This window comes from Saccopteryx leptura, chromosome 8 (assembly GCF_036850995.1).
Source record: "Saccopteryx leptura isolate mSacLep1 chromosome 8, mSacLep1_pri_phased_curated, whole genome shotgun sequence".
Classification (NCBI taxonomy): Eukaryota; Metazoa; Chordata; class Mammalia; order Chiroptera; family Emballonuridae; genus Saccopteryx; species Saccopteryx leptura.
The window spans coordinates 78,009,142-78,024,258 of record NC_089510.1 but is presented as its reverse complement, the minus strand read 5'-3'; the positions used below and the strand labels follow the sequence as shown (position 1 = coordinate 78,024,258).

At 35.8% G+C, this 15,117-nt stretch overlaps 1 protein-coding gene across 5 annotated transcripts in view; it reads right to left on the bottom strand.

The window, feature by feature from the left end:
• The window catches only part of TBL1XR1 (TBL1X/Y related 1), a 188,417-nt gene that overhangs the window by 39,953 nt on the left and 133,347 nt on the right, over window positions 1-15,117 (bottom strand). For 4 of the 5 annotated variants that reach the window (XM_066347916.1, XM_066347914.1, XM_066347913.1 and 1 more), the window contains one exon: window positions 4,006-4,108. The exons of the other annotated variant lie outside the window; for it this stretch is intronic. In XM_066347916.1, the coding sequence (XP_066204013.1) occupies window positions 4,006-4,063 (58 nt within the window). In that variant the 5' untranslated portion in view covers window positions 4,064-4,108. The remainder of the gene's footprint in view (window positions 1-4,005; window positions 4,109-15,117) is intronic. 5 annotated transcript variants of the gene reach the window in all.

The following is a 15,117-nucleotide window of genomic DNA, read 5'->3' as shown; positions in this document are numbered from 1 at the left end:
GTTTTAATGAATAGGGCAGGATGGCTTAATTCAAACAGACATCTATAATACATCTGAGGCCATACTACAATGTAACCCCTTTTTAACGAGCAACAAAGATTATGGATGTGGAAACTGAACATCTGAAAAATTAAGTAATTTGGGGGAAAGACTGGGACTTTTTTAACAATATCTTCTAGTGTTGATAAGTCATAACAGAATGATCACCACATAAAAATATTTAAAAGGAAAACAATTCAAATGATTTTATCCTCTCTGGAGATGGATAACATCATCCAGTCAACATTAAACACTGTTTGCAGAGCACAAATATGTATTAGACATTCTTATACTAAAAAACATTATTTCTAAATTCCACATTTGTCAAAACAGAACCAAACGTTCCTAAGGTGTTTTTTGGAATTTCTGACTGAGAACTTTTAGGAAATGAGACAACCAAATAAGAATTTTACTTTCTTGTGTCAAATATTTACAAACCAGCTTTTAATGTTTTTGCCCAGCTACTTTCTTAGTTACGATGATTTTTTTCCTATCTCCTAATCCGAATGAGTACTCTTTTATGGGGATAGTAGCAATATTAAATTCTAATGTCTTCTACATTGCTTTAAATTTGTAAATATTTATAATAGAAAAAAATTTTACATCATATTTCTTAGATACTTAAGGACTAAATATCAGTAAGTATCCCTTTGTAAATTGTGATAAATACACTGAATCCCAAGAGAACGGATTTCTGGACTACATGATTCCAAGATAAATTCAATTGCAAAAGTGGCCATTTTTATGTACAAATGGAATCAGAGCCTGTGGAGAAAGAGTCTGTGGAGTAGTGGCAAGTGCTGAGATGGGTTAGATTCTGACACCTGTCCCTAGATGACAGAACTATACATTTCTCCTATTTTTAAAAGTAATTTCAAAAGAATGTCTGATGGTATCCTTTATGATATAAACATGCCTCATCATTCCTGAAAAATCTTACCTACAAACAAATACACCACTTTTATTGGCAGCTCCCTCTTTAGGAGATATAATCCCATTCTAAATCTCAATACATATATTTCTTGCTTACTACTTTCTCTCAAATAATTACTAGATATAATTTTTCTTTTAAGAAATTGTTAACAAGCAACATACCTCTTGTCACTTTGTCAAATTCTAATTGTTCTACAACTAATATAGACCAGTGGCTTTCAAACTTTATTATGTTTAAGAATCACCTGGGGCCTGACCAGGCGGTGGTGCAGTGGATAGAGCGTCAGACTGGGATGCGGAGAACCCAGGTTCGAGACCCTGAGGTCTTTTATGGGGATAGTAGCAATATTAAATTCTAATGTCTTCTACATTGCTTTAAATTTGTAAATATTTATAATAGAAAAAAATTTTCTATTATCCCAGCTTGAGCGCGGGATCATCTGGTTTGAGCAAGGCTCACCAGCTTGAACCTAAGGTCGCTGGCTTGAGCAAGGGGTTACTCGGTCTTCTGTAGCCCCACAGTCAAGGCACATATGAGAAAGCAATCAATAAAGAACTAAGGTGTCGCAACAAAAAAACTAATGATTGATGCTTCTCATCTCTCTCCGTTCCTGTCTGTCTGTCCCTATCTATCCCTTTGTCTCTGTAAAAAAAAAGAAAGAAAGAAAGAAGAAGAAGAATCCCCTGGGGCATTTGTAATATTCAGATTCCTGGGACCCATGTGCCCACCATTCTCTGAGATTCTAATGCAGGTAGTCAAAGGAACAAACTTTAGAATTCTGGAACAGGTGGTTCTTAAATTTATGCATTCCTACAAAAACTGCCATTAAGTAAAAAATGGCATCAGTTGAGCCTCATTTTCCCCTATAAATCATAATGTGATAGGAAGTTACAAATTTTATAAAGAGACTGGTGATCCCATTTTTAGAGACAGGGCTTAACATCATACTTCATCAACAGCACACTGCTGATAAAGTATAAAGCCTTAAAGAATACACAAAGAATAAGTACATAGTAAACAATTATAAAAAACTTAATATGATAAATACCAGTATGTCATACAACATTTTCTTTAAATATAACTCTTGCTTTAATTTTACTTCAACATAAATAAAACACCTTAAGATTTGAAACTTAGAAGGATTTTCTCTAAGAACATAGAAACTTTAAGATGACGTTCTTCCTTTCTTTGTTGTTCTTAAAAAGACTTTTGTTAATATTTAATCACTTGGTACTCTTTTAGAAATTAACCCGGAGTATTATTTTACTGCCCCCTTTCCTTGCTGTACTTGCTTATTATAGCAACATAAAACATCCTTTTGTGGACTTTGGTTTGGAAACTAACAAACTTAGGTGTTCATCAACAGCTCAGACTTCACCTTGCCCCACTTCCCCTCAGCACAGACTGACCCACAGGACGCTATTGGGTATTCAAATGTTTCTGACCTCCAGAAACAGCAGTTTCATATGGTTCGACCTAAATGAATGCCTTTACAACACACCAACAAGCCATTCCAATGTATTTTCCATCACTGATCTTTCACAATGTATTTTGCTTTAGTGTCCAAGGCATCAAAACTCTGGCTTTAGTCAGGTTCAAAGACAGAAAAAGTAGTTTGTTTTGGCCCAACAAATTCTTTTGTGCAAAAGTACTATATAACAATATCTAAATGTGCATATATGTTATACATGTAACGATCACTAGGTCCCTACTTTTTCCACTTTATTAGTCATTTTAATTTATTCAAAATAGTCTATGGATGTCCTCTTTGGATCTGTCTTTCATACCGGTTTACTAGTTGAAAAAAAAAACAAGATTAATCGGCATCAATTTGTTACTTTTGTTTTTTCTCTTCTCTCCTTCCTACCCTTGTTGTACACATCGTTTCCCAGCTGTCTAGGCCAGGAAGGAGCAGAGATAATGCCTGAGAACAGAAAGCTCAGAACTGGAGTGCAGCTGGGAACATTTCAGCCAGCAGGGGGATCTAAGACGTAAACCTGTGTTTGCATTCCCTCTGTAAGGAAGGACAACTTATATAGAAGAAGAGGAACTGGTGTTTCAAAGACGTAAGCCTGTGTTTGCATTCCCTCTGTAAGGAAGGACAACTTATATAGAAGAAGAGTAACTGGTGTTTCAAAACCAAAACTGAGTGCTTATGTCCTACTCTATTTCTTCTGTTTTTTCTCATACACAACTACCCAAATTATCTTTTTATACCACACCTCACCTTACTACTAAAATATAAAATAAATTCAAGCTATAATTTCTACAATTCAACCACTCCAGCCTGATATTTTCAAGCACCGAATAATTCCATCTCACGTTAACAAGCTGCACTTATCACTGCAGTCAATCTTTTCCACCAACTTCTGACCTATCCAACCCAGGTTTAACCTCTTACACTGTTACATGTTTTGCTTAATCAGCCCGCTTTTCCACTTATAGTTTCATTCTGATTTATGACACTTCTTCATCTGTCTAGAAAGCTTGGATGGTCACTTATATTTAATATTTACTACAAATGACTTTCAATGGTATATATTTATTAATAATCCCCCAATAAATGCATCAGTAAGAATTCAGGTCAAGGATACACTTAATCAGTTGGGATAATACTCATGAAAGCATTCTGAAAAAAATATGGTTAACTTAGCTTTTGAAATGCTAATTACAACTTGGACCAGTAACATTTAACTAAAGATTCTGAATATATATTATTAAATTAATGATATATGAGTTTATATGTTCCTGTGTACAATAATCTCATTTCAGAACAAATTATTAAAATGGTCTTTGAACAGTAAAAGCCAAACCATTTGTTACAAATATTTGCCTGAGAAGATTCCAACATATTTGAAAGAGTCAGAGAGTTAAACCATGCAGTAACACATAGCTTTAAAATGGCAGTCCAGACATATAAGGAAACATACAAGGTTCAACAGTTTGGACTGATACAAATTTCAAATGCATAAAAGGTTATTTTGAGAATATTAAAATAATTTGAGGCCTATTTACTTTATGAAAGTACTCACCTGACTCTTGCAAGTATCTATATACCAAGAAGTTGACCTCATCACTGCTTATACTCATCTTTATTCCCACTTAAACCATGAGGTCACAACACAGGATATAACCCTAAAAATAAAACAAAGTTAATTAAGTATTTTCTCAATAAAATATTTTTAAACAAAATGTAAACAATGTTGTAATAACCATTTGATTTTATTAAATGATGAAAAATGAAGATTCTACATTGCCTAACAATCAACCCTAACAAATAAGGTTACTTCCAATAGTAATAGATTATAAACCAAAACATGGCTGGGTCTTTATTTCTGCAAGATAACATACTGAAAAAAATAATTCAAAATTTATGAAAGGGCTTTAGCATCATATTTTAATGATTATATCAAGTAACATGAAAAGTTGTCCCTTTTTTTCCCTTAACTGCAAAACCAATAAATTTTAAGAATCAGAATATTATTTATTTACAAAAGACTGATTTAGACTGGGGGGTGAGGGAGGAACTGACTTTGTTTACATAATTTCTTAATATTTGAAGTCTGTATTTTGTCAACATCTAACCCGCAGCCTGGCCTGTGGTGGCTCAGTGAATAAAGCGTCAATCTGGAACACTGAGGTCACTGGTTCAAATCCCTGGTTTGCCTGGTTAAGGCACATATGAGAGTTGATGCTTCCTGCTCTTCCCTGCCCCCCAAATGAATAAATAAAATCTTAAAAATATAAAAGAAAAAAAACAAAACAAATAAAAATCTAACCTGTAAAGTTCAAGTTTCCAAAAGCTTTAGGTATGTAAGGCAGAGAGGTTGGAATACAATTCTGAAAACTCAAATGATAACCTCTTATCTCAACGGACATCCTCAAACCTTGAACTTCGAGGAAGAGGAAAAAAGGAAACAGACATAAATATGTCTAACTGTACGTATCCACTGTCATGTCACAGGAGTGAGTTAAAGCAGGAGTCAGCAACGTTTTTTTGTGCAGAGCCAGACTAAGTACAGCAAGCTTTGCCAACCATAGAGTCTCTGTCACTACTGCTCAACTCTGCAGCTGAGCACAGAAGCAGCAGCAGACACTATGGGAACAGTGAGTGTGACCATGTTCCAGTAAAACTTCATTTAGGGACACTAAGTTTTAAATGTTATATGTATGTTTTATTGTGTCATAAAATATTTTTCTTTTGATTTCTTTCCAAGCACATGAAAATTAAAAACTCTCTTAGCTGTGGTCTTTATAAAAGGCTAACACAGACTACAGTTTCTTGGTCCTTTGTTTAAAAAGGATAAACTAATGTCTAGTATGAAGGGGTATCTAACATTACAGCCCATGCTGAGAGTCCTGCCACATCATGGATCCTTTATGATGCAGAGTTCACAGTCTATTGTAAAATAACAAATTAACAAGACTTGAGTAGGCTGCCATGTGACAGGAATTGCTACTGCCCTACATTGTGGAGTGGTGACTAAGTACTCACCAAGCTTGTATCTGGGAAAGAAGAAAAACAACCAAGGAAGCAATAACAATTTCCCAATGGGCATACCCAGAGGAAACCCTAACCAAATTCAGTAGTCTGGGAGTTCCGCTTCGGGAAAGTGTCACTGGTGCGCAGACCTGAGGCCAGTGAGAACAAGGGCGTGTGGGGGGAAGGCAGAGAGTGGAAGTAATCCAGTAAGCAGTAAAAGTCCCCGAAAGGACTGGGAAAGACAATCACAGAACATGAAGTGTGGCTGAAACAGACAAAACCCGTATCCGGAGGGCCTTGAAAGCATTACCTAGAGAAAATGAATGCGCTGACAAGGTTCTAAACAGGGTAGCTGAATTACCTGACTTAACATTTTTAAAAGGTTATCCTGGCTCTGATACAAAGAATAAAGTAGAAAAAAACTGGACTGGAAAGAGAATCAAGAGTTAGGAAGGTGTGGGAAACCTAGCACAAGACTAAAACACCTGGACTCGGACACTGGAGCTGGAGAGAAGTACTGCATTCCAAAGACACTCGGGAAGCGACTCAAAGTGACGGACCGGACGCTGGTGTGAGAAAGGGAAGGCTAGGTTTCTTTTGGGACATCTGGATGGGTGGCAGACACGAGAAACTAAGGAGAAAGAAGAGCAACTATCCTGATACAAAGGAAAAGATACCCTCTCTCCCCCCAGAAATAAACTCAAAGAGTACAATTAATCACCTGATGTTTTTATATAGTACCACCTTCCTTTATCCATGGGGACACATTCCAAGAACCTCACTGCCTGAAACACCAGTACCAAAACCTGTATTTCCCATACTATGTACTCTCCCATTCATATAAAGGATAAAGTTTAACCTGTAAATTAGGAATAGTAAGAAATTAACAACAATAGTAAAATTGAACAATTATAATAATAAGCTATATTAAGTTATGTCAGTGTGACTCGCTTCAGGGACCCCCTGCTGAAGCCTTAGACTCACTGCCTTCTAGCACAGCACACTGCTTTGGATAGAAACGTGTTTTCTGTTCACGTCTTCCACCCAAAATTCAGTGCTTTTTCTATCTTAACTAAGCACTGACGACACACTATGGCCATATTTTGTAGTGTGAGGTGCAACAGCAAAACTAGCACAAATGTCTTTTTCCTTCTTTACAATTTCTAAACTAGAAAACACATTCTTATGATAAATCTTAGCAACTTCAGCATACTTTTTCTCTTTGCTTATTACATCGAGAACGTTCACTTTTTCACTTAAAGGAAGCACTTTATGGCTTCTCTTTGGCAGATCTGAATTGCCAGCATCCCTACTCTTGCACTCTTGGGGTCATTATTATGTTGACTGCTCACGAGTTAACTCGTGTTTGCACTTGCCTTAGCCATTTCAATTTCTGAAACTCAGGGTAATATAGGATTATTGTATTTGTGACTCTTCGCCCTGAGGGTCGAAGTTTGCAAAACAGCCACCGTTCTATGTTCTCATGCGACTCCTTTTCTTCCCACTCCTCCAGGCGTGAGACCACAAAATCCAAGGAACAGTCAACAAAAACAATCACAGTGTCCAGCTGTCTAAACTTGGACTATCTTCTAACTGCTTACAGTTTGAATATACATATCAAGGATATTGTAAAATCTTTCTTCATCATGTTCAATCCAACTGGAATGTGTGAAGTGTGTGTTTCAAAAGGAAAGTGCAGCAAAACCAGATACATTTGCAAAATATGTTGCGTACCATTACATGTAGGTGATTGCTATACAGTATAACACACCTAAAAAATTACTAAAATATATAATATGTATAAAATATGATACGTAGCAGATATGTACAAAGTTTTATTTAAATTCGTTATGTAGAAAGTAGACTGAAGTTTATTTAGAATGTTTCACTTTCATACTCAATTATGTGTTAAATAAAATAAGGGTTACTTCAACACAAGCACTGCGATCCCAGGACAGTGGATCAAATAGCCCAGATGGCTAAGTGACTGATGAGCGGGTAGCATTGTACACAGCATGGACAAAGGATGGTTCATGTTCCAGGTAGGACAGAGCAAGATGGCATGAGATTTCATCATGCTACTCAGTATGAAACACAATTTCAAACTTGCGAATTATTTATTTCTGGAATTTTCAATTTAACATTGTTAGACTATGGATGACCATGAGTAACAAAGCATGGAAAGTGAAACCACGGATAACAGGGCTGCTGTACTTATTTCACTTTGGGGTGATAAGCCAGTCCAAACAAACGCTGACCAGATGCATCTGTGGAGTGAGGTAGTGGCCAGGGAAAAGTGAACAGTACAATAGCCATAAAATTAACAAAGACTATGGGGAGGGTACACTAAAGCACTTATTTTTCCTGACAGATTTCTTTTACTCAGTACTTGGTTTGAGTACTTCCAATATGCCAGGTATCCTGACAGAAGCTGGAGACATAGCTAAATAAAGTAGACCAGGGCTGACTCTGTGACTTTACAGGTTGTTGGGGAACGAGTCAACAATTAATTGTAACTTAGTTAAGAAAAAATATATAAAATTATGAGAATGCACACCCTGAGTTTGAGTGCTCAGGTAGGCAAAGGATGTAAGATGTAAGTGGCCTACAGTTTTTTGTAACAGGCATAGCATTGTAGAAGTTAATATCCTTTTAATTCAAAATATCTGAAGTGTATCAAGTTACCCTTGCTGTTGTGTGCTCATTGATTTACATATTAAGAGAAATGAGGCAAAAGCGTATCCACACTTATTGAGCGATTATTATATGCTATGTATGGAGCTAGGTCTTACATTATTTAATTCTCTTTGGTATTATATTACTCATTTTAATGTTAGAGCACTGGCATATATGAGAACACCATTTCTATATATAGATCTGTGTATTCAGAAATGTTATTCACATACTAAACTGACTTTCCTCAGTTTATATGACTATAAAGAACAAATCCTAGCACTAGAGGGTCCTTATGAAGTTGCCAGTTCCAAGTTAGGACATAAACGGCAATGTCCTAGGTGGGAATCACAGCACAGCTGACGTGGTCTATGACTTGAACAGTAGTCCTGAGAGATCAGCCAGTTTCCGCAGTCACAGACAGACCACTTCAATACCCTGTGCTTTATAACAGCTTCTAAACTCACACAGAATCATGTAGCAAAATTACTTTGTTGTTGGGGTGAGTTCTTAATCTGCTATGAAACAAAGTAACAGTTCAGCCACTTTCCTACAGCACACTGAGTTACAGAAAACTGTCAAACTGTCTTAATGCAACTTTATTTGGTGATGGGATCTTTAAAGAGGTGATTAGGTTAAAATGAGGCAATAGGGTGGCCATTTAATGATCTAAATATAACCCAATATGACTGGTGTCCTTATAAGAGAAGGAAGAGACACCAGCATGGATGTGCACAGAAAGGCCACATGAGGACACAGTGAGAAGTCAACCATCTGCAAGTCAAGGAGGGAGGCCGAAAAGAAACCAAACCCGCTGGCACCTTCATCCTAGACTTCCAACTTCCAGAACGGTGAGAAAATAAATTTGTTGCTTAAGCCAAACCCAGTCTGTGGTCCGTTGTTAAGATAGCCCTGGCAGACAGATATACACCCATCGTACACCACAAATTCTTTAGAGCTCTCTGATCATCCATTAGAGACCTTTAAAATTAAGTTCACAATTGCTAGGATCTGCCTTTCTGAGAATTTGCCTATATCTTAAGGATTGAGTAATTAACAAAAACAAGATTAAGCGAATACACTAATATTTTATAATCTTCTGCCCTCCTTTGCCCCTTCTCCTCACGCCTCCCCCCAGAAACCATTCTCAGGAGCAGCACCAAAAACACATTACCCTCAATTTCCACCTCATTATAAACAATAATTAAAATTCTACCAAGATTAGGTTAAAATGCTCCTGTGTGTATAAAATATGGTACAATGAAGGGAGGTTTATGTTTTAAAACTTAGCTTTGAAGTCTTTGGCAATATAGCTAAAATATATATAAAATACATTCTCAACTTCTCAATGCTCAATCTTGCAAGATTTTATAAAATTTTACTAAATAAAATTATATTTATCAAATTTCTTTTATAAACTGTAAAGTTACATTAGGCTTTAGAAATAATTCAACAATCACAAGAAGAAATGCTAAACTCTAAATAAAATACAATATTTTAGCTTGTTTTTAATATAATACTAATCAAACAAAAACAGTACAACAAAATCAAATTATTTGGCTGATTTCTTAAAGCATTAATGACAAACAACAGTATATTTACTTTTTTTGTGTATTATTTGTCAAACATTTTAAGGATATCTTTTCATGACTGCCAGTAATATTAAGTCCAAAAGAAGTAAATAGTGTATTTCCTTACAACAAACAAAAATTCTAACATTCCTAATATTAGGATAAATGCTAAGTTTAAACTACCATTTTTAAAGACCCAATCTCATTAGGTAACTTTTACTCACAGTATTAAAAAGGAAAAGATATCCTTTTAGAGTAAGTCAGTAAGTTTTTTAAAGGGTATCTTTAATAATTTGAACGTTATGTCCCAGTAAAATGTCTACAGCACCCTTTTCCCCATCTCACGAGAAAAAATGCACCTTTAAACAAAACCGACAAGACAGTTTGGGGAGAGAATGAGCAGACATTGGCATTGCTTTTCACCTTCAAATTTTGGCACACGAGCATCTTTTTGATTATTTTCTTAAGAATGTAACTGGCAATGTGTAAATTTTATGTAAAGACTAACTTATTGTTTGTTTTTAAGAACAATTTCTATGTTGTGAGAATTTCTTCTTCTGGTTACAAATGTGCATTAAAAGACTTTTAAAAACCGTCAGAGCTCAGGACATGTCCAAGAATTAGGGGCAGAGAAAACAAATGAGCCCACTTCATTAAGAAGCATTTAAGTACTTACTAGATATGATGCTTATTAGGACCAACTATTATTTATAAACAGTGATGTATAAGGACAGGCAAATGGTATGCCAAATCATTTATCATTAGTGACAGACGGATGGCAGTCATTTGTTTCAACTATGGCCTGTGTGTCAAACCCAACCCATCACCTCTGTTCACAGCCCACAATACCCTGTTGCCTTTACATAACAAAGAACGGTGTTTACAGAATATTTTTAACAGAACATTTGCAATTGATTTGATGAAAGGGAACACTACATTTTGAATCTCAATTAAGCTATTTAAGTCTTAACAAAACTACACTGAGAACAGTAAACTAGCAACCAATCCAAATCACCTTTAAGTTCAAATAACATTAGCTACAGCTCTATTTCCTTTTATAACCAAAAGGCCTCTCATCAGCCTCAGCCCACAGATGTGGACTTCAGTTTTCCAAACATATAAAGGAGTGGTTTTTTACACAGATGTCTTCTAATATCTCTTTAAAATATAAAATTACATGATTTAATAAATACATGTTTGTTGGCAGATAAAATATATTATGCTCACTTTGTTAAAGATGGCACTGCCCACATGGAAGCCCGTTGCCCAGGTGATGGTACTGGTTGTCCTTCTTGCTTGGGATGGGGGTGATTATATTAATGTGTGTTGGGGGCGGGCTGTGGGCAGGCAGGATCTTTGTAGCCTGGGGCTTGGTTTTGGGACTAAGCCTTTCCCACCCCTTTTTGATGTGGGGTGGTGCATTCTCATGAGGAATCCCATTATGCCTCAGATAAGTGACTTTATATCAGAGACTTCCTTGTTTGTATATTGGATTAAAGGTTTTGATTTCTACACTATAAAATGGGGCAGACCAGGAGTTTGCTCTCTCTCAGTTCCTGAGATTAGCACTAGAGAGAAGAGCAGAGAAAGGCCACGTGGAGGAGAGGAGAAGTAGCCAAGATGGCAGAATGGAAAAGGAGAAGCCAGTTTGTGCAGAGAGAAGGAGATGGGGAACAGAGGTGAATAAGGCTAGTGAGCTAGAAACCTTTGGTTCTAAGAAACTCGGATAAGTCAGTGGCTTTGGGAGCCCTGAATGGAAAGGGAAGTGTTTTCCCACTGTGTGTATTTTTTGCCCACCAGGTGCAAGCTAGGATAAAGATGATGGCCCACCAGTTCTTGGCTCCGCTGTTTCATTACCGTCTGTCCGAATCCAATGGGAACACCAGGCGGCTGAGATGGTAGCCTTGGCTACTGGCTTTACAATGTTGAATGATTAAATAAAATTATAGTCAAGATACACTGCCACTGACCAAGGGACGAAGAATAAGAAATTGTTTTCAATTATTGAGCAGTAATGAGTCACAGGACTCCAGGGAAACCACGGCCAGTCTGGGAAGAAAAAGTCTGGAAACTCAAGGCAGTATGAATATAAAAATCAAGAAGCTAGTCCCCTCCCATTAGAAAGAAAAGCTCTGAGTTTGTTTGAATGGGAGCAAATATAAGAAAATAACCAAATTTTCTCAAATTTATTATTCTAGCATTGGAACAGACATGTTATGAGGATATGAAGGACTGAAACAGCTAAAATTTTAAAAGGACATCTCATGAGTACTCCTAAACCTTGCTTAAAACTGAGAAATTACAGGCAAAAAAGAGAAAAGGTACCACATATAACAAACCCATTGAGTTATAAAATAAAAATGACCTATAATCATCTCTTCAAAACAGTTTATGGGTAAGGAATAGGTATTCCTTGGTTCCTCAAAAGAATTAAGAAAAAACAACCAGGCAGACAAAATTAAGACTACTGAGACCTAGTGAATCACAGCAAGTGTCCATGGCAAATTCTTCAGAAGAGTGAAGTAAAAATGTGCAAAAGATTGTTTGGTAGCAGAACTGTGTGATTAATACAGATCTAGTGTCCAAATATAGGGGAAGAACAGTGAAGAAGAGATCAACATTCGTCTCAGTAGGCAATCAGTGCTGCTCAAATCAAGTCCAGACAACTGAGACCGAGTTTAATACTCAAGATAACAAACTGATACATGTGTGTGCACGCACACACACCAGCTATTGGTAAATCTGGAAAACAAAGGTAAAATCAAATGAAGTAGAAATTAATGACAGATATAAACTGAAGTAGGCTTTCAAGTTTTATTGAAAAAAAAATTGGGGCAAATTCACCATTAGTCTCAAAGGTCAGTTTCACAGTATAAGAGAAAGCAGCCGCACTAGCCTATATTTAGAGTTTTAAAAGATAAATAAATAAATAAATAAATGCCCCCGTGGGAACAAATCAAATATTATTACTCTATAATCACATAATCACGCTGAGGTCCTGCTGTGGTCCTTTAACCAATCCAGTCAGGTCACAGAATCTCTAACTGCAAAAACATATTTTAAGCAATATCCTTTTAAAAGATACTTCTATTTCATAGTAAATGTTACTTCACTACTAACACTGTTCAAACTCAAAACTAAAAACCAGATTTATTATCTGTCAAGCCGATGACAGTTTGGTCTGCTTTTTATTCAGTACAGGAATTCGGTCTCAAAGTGAAGTCTGTAGACCCAGAAGTTCCAAGACTTTTAAGGGGTCCCCAAGTTCAAAAGTATTTTTATACTGTTACTAAAACATTACTTGCCTTTTCACTGAATCCACATTTACACAATGTTATAAAGTAACAGTGGGTAAAATCAGGGTAGGAACACCTTACTTTATTAGTAGTCATCATATTCTTCACTACCATGCACTCAAAAGAGTAACTCACAAAAATTCTTGACTGAGAAAGAGCTTTGATAAAGCAGGAAAAATGCTTACTTTATTAATGTTTTAAACCTCAAATATAATTTTAATGCCCTATGTAACAAAGCTTTAAGTATAACACATAATAGTACTTTTGTTGCATACTAAAATGACTGTCTCAAAGAAAAGCCCTGTGCAACTTTGAACTGCTAGGTGAACTAGCCACTATTTTCATGAAATGCCACTTTTACTTCAAAGAACAATTGAAAAGTACAGCTTTTCAGATTGAGAATTTTGCAGACATTTCCTTGCAAATAAAGTGAAACAGTCACTTTAAAGAAAACAACTAATGGTATATGTTGGCAAGAATAAAACAAGCTTTTAAGAGAAAATTGGCATTTGCAAATTTTATCAGCCACCATGAGCTTGAGATCTTCCCAATACTCTAAATGGGATCAATGGTGATGTCAATGAGTCTGATTTTTTTATATTGTATAATGAACATATGTAAGACCTACATAACTCAGTGAACAAATATCTTCCCAATGACCAAGTACAAAAGTACTCATGTGGAAACCATCCAAAGTGCAAGAGAGACCAATGTTTTTTAATGAGTAGAATACAAAAAGTTCATCAATACAATTTCAGATCTGCATTACAACTAACCCTTAAGAAACTATCCATTTGTTGAAATTTGGTGTAGTATCAAAGAACATCCACAATTCTTGAAAAAATAATTTTTATTTTGATTTGAAATATTTACAACTATATATTTTTGTAAGACCAGTTTTCATTATTTCAACTACAATAATATATCTCAATATGTGATTGCAGAAGCAGCTACAAAAACCCAGCTGTCTCTATTAAGCTAGGGATTAACCAAAATTTGAAAAATGTAAAATAATGCCACTCTGATCATAAAAAGTTTGCATTTTGGAAAATATCTGCTTTACATAAAATGTTTACTGTTATGTTAAAATGTGTTAGTAATATAAAATTTCAATTTTACTCCATGATGCAACAAATATCAATAGCTATAACTCACATAAAGAAAAGTTCTTTGGGATCATTAATAAATTAAGAATGTAAGGAGGTATTAAAACCAAATGTTTGACACCTAACAGGCTAAAACTTAATTTCCTGTTGGCAATATTGGTGCTAATTTTGTTGGCCAAGTTCAAGAGTATTTCTGAGAAAACTTCTTAAACCAGAAAACTGTTCGGATTGTAACATGACCTAAAGCTTTAGTCTGACTTCTGTTTGTGTGGAAATATACATTAGTTATTCAGTAAATTTATACCTAATAAACAAAAAAATGTACTTAAAAAGAGAAACACTCTCATGCGAAAGTTCTAGTTTTGATAAAACACATGTAATCTACTAAAATATGAAGGAGTAAAAATTACAAATTTTCTGACTATACACTTCCTTCTAAATACACCCAATTGTACATGGACTTCCTTCTAAATACACTCAACTAATTGAATAATTTTATTGAAATTTAGTTATCATTCATTCAACCAACATTTACTGTACTGATACATACCTGGTACTGTGATACCCCATTAATATAAAAGAGTGATATTGTGAAGAACAGGCTTCACAGGCAAATTTCAGACTGCACCCCATTTCTTACCAAATTCTAAAATAAAAAGCTACAGAATGGCAAGGACACTGTGGTGCAGGAGCACCGCCACACCACATTTTCTCCTCTTGAAGTACAGGCCCGCTCTGCCGGCCAGGGAGCCCAGCCTCATCACGTGTATTAAATGCTAAGGTTCCAAAGGGCTTAATCCCTTTCCCACCAACTGTAACATGAAGCTAGTCTCTGTCTAATGCCTTTATTTTCCAAAGAGAATGCATTCAAGACCACAAGCAATGGGAGAGCTTCTTCACCATACATGTGGAAACAAGTAACGCAGGATTTAGGCATCACAGAATCCATTCAATCACATAATCAGTTAGCTTCATGAGAAACAGACGTGGATAGCTGAGTAACAAATGTGAAATT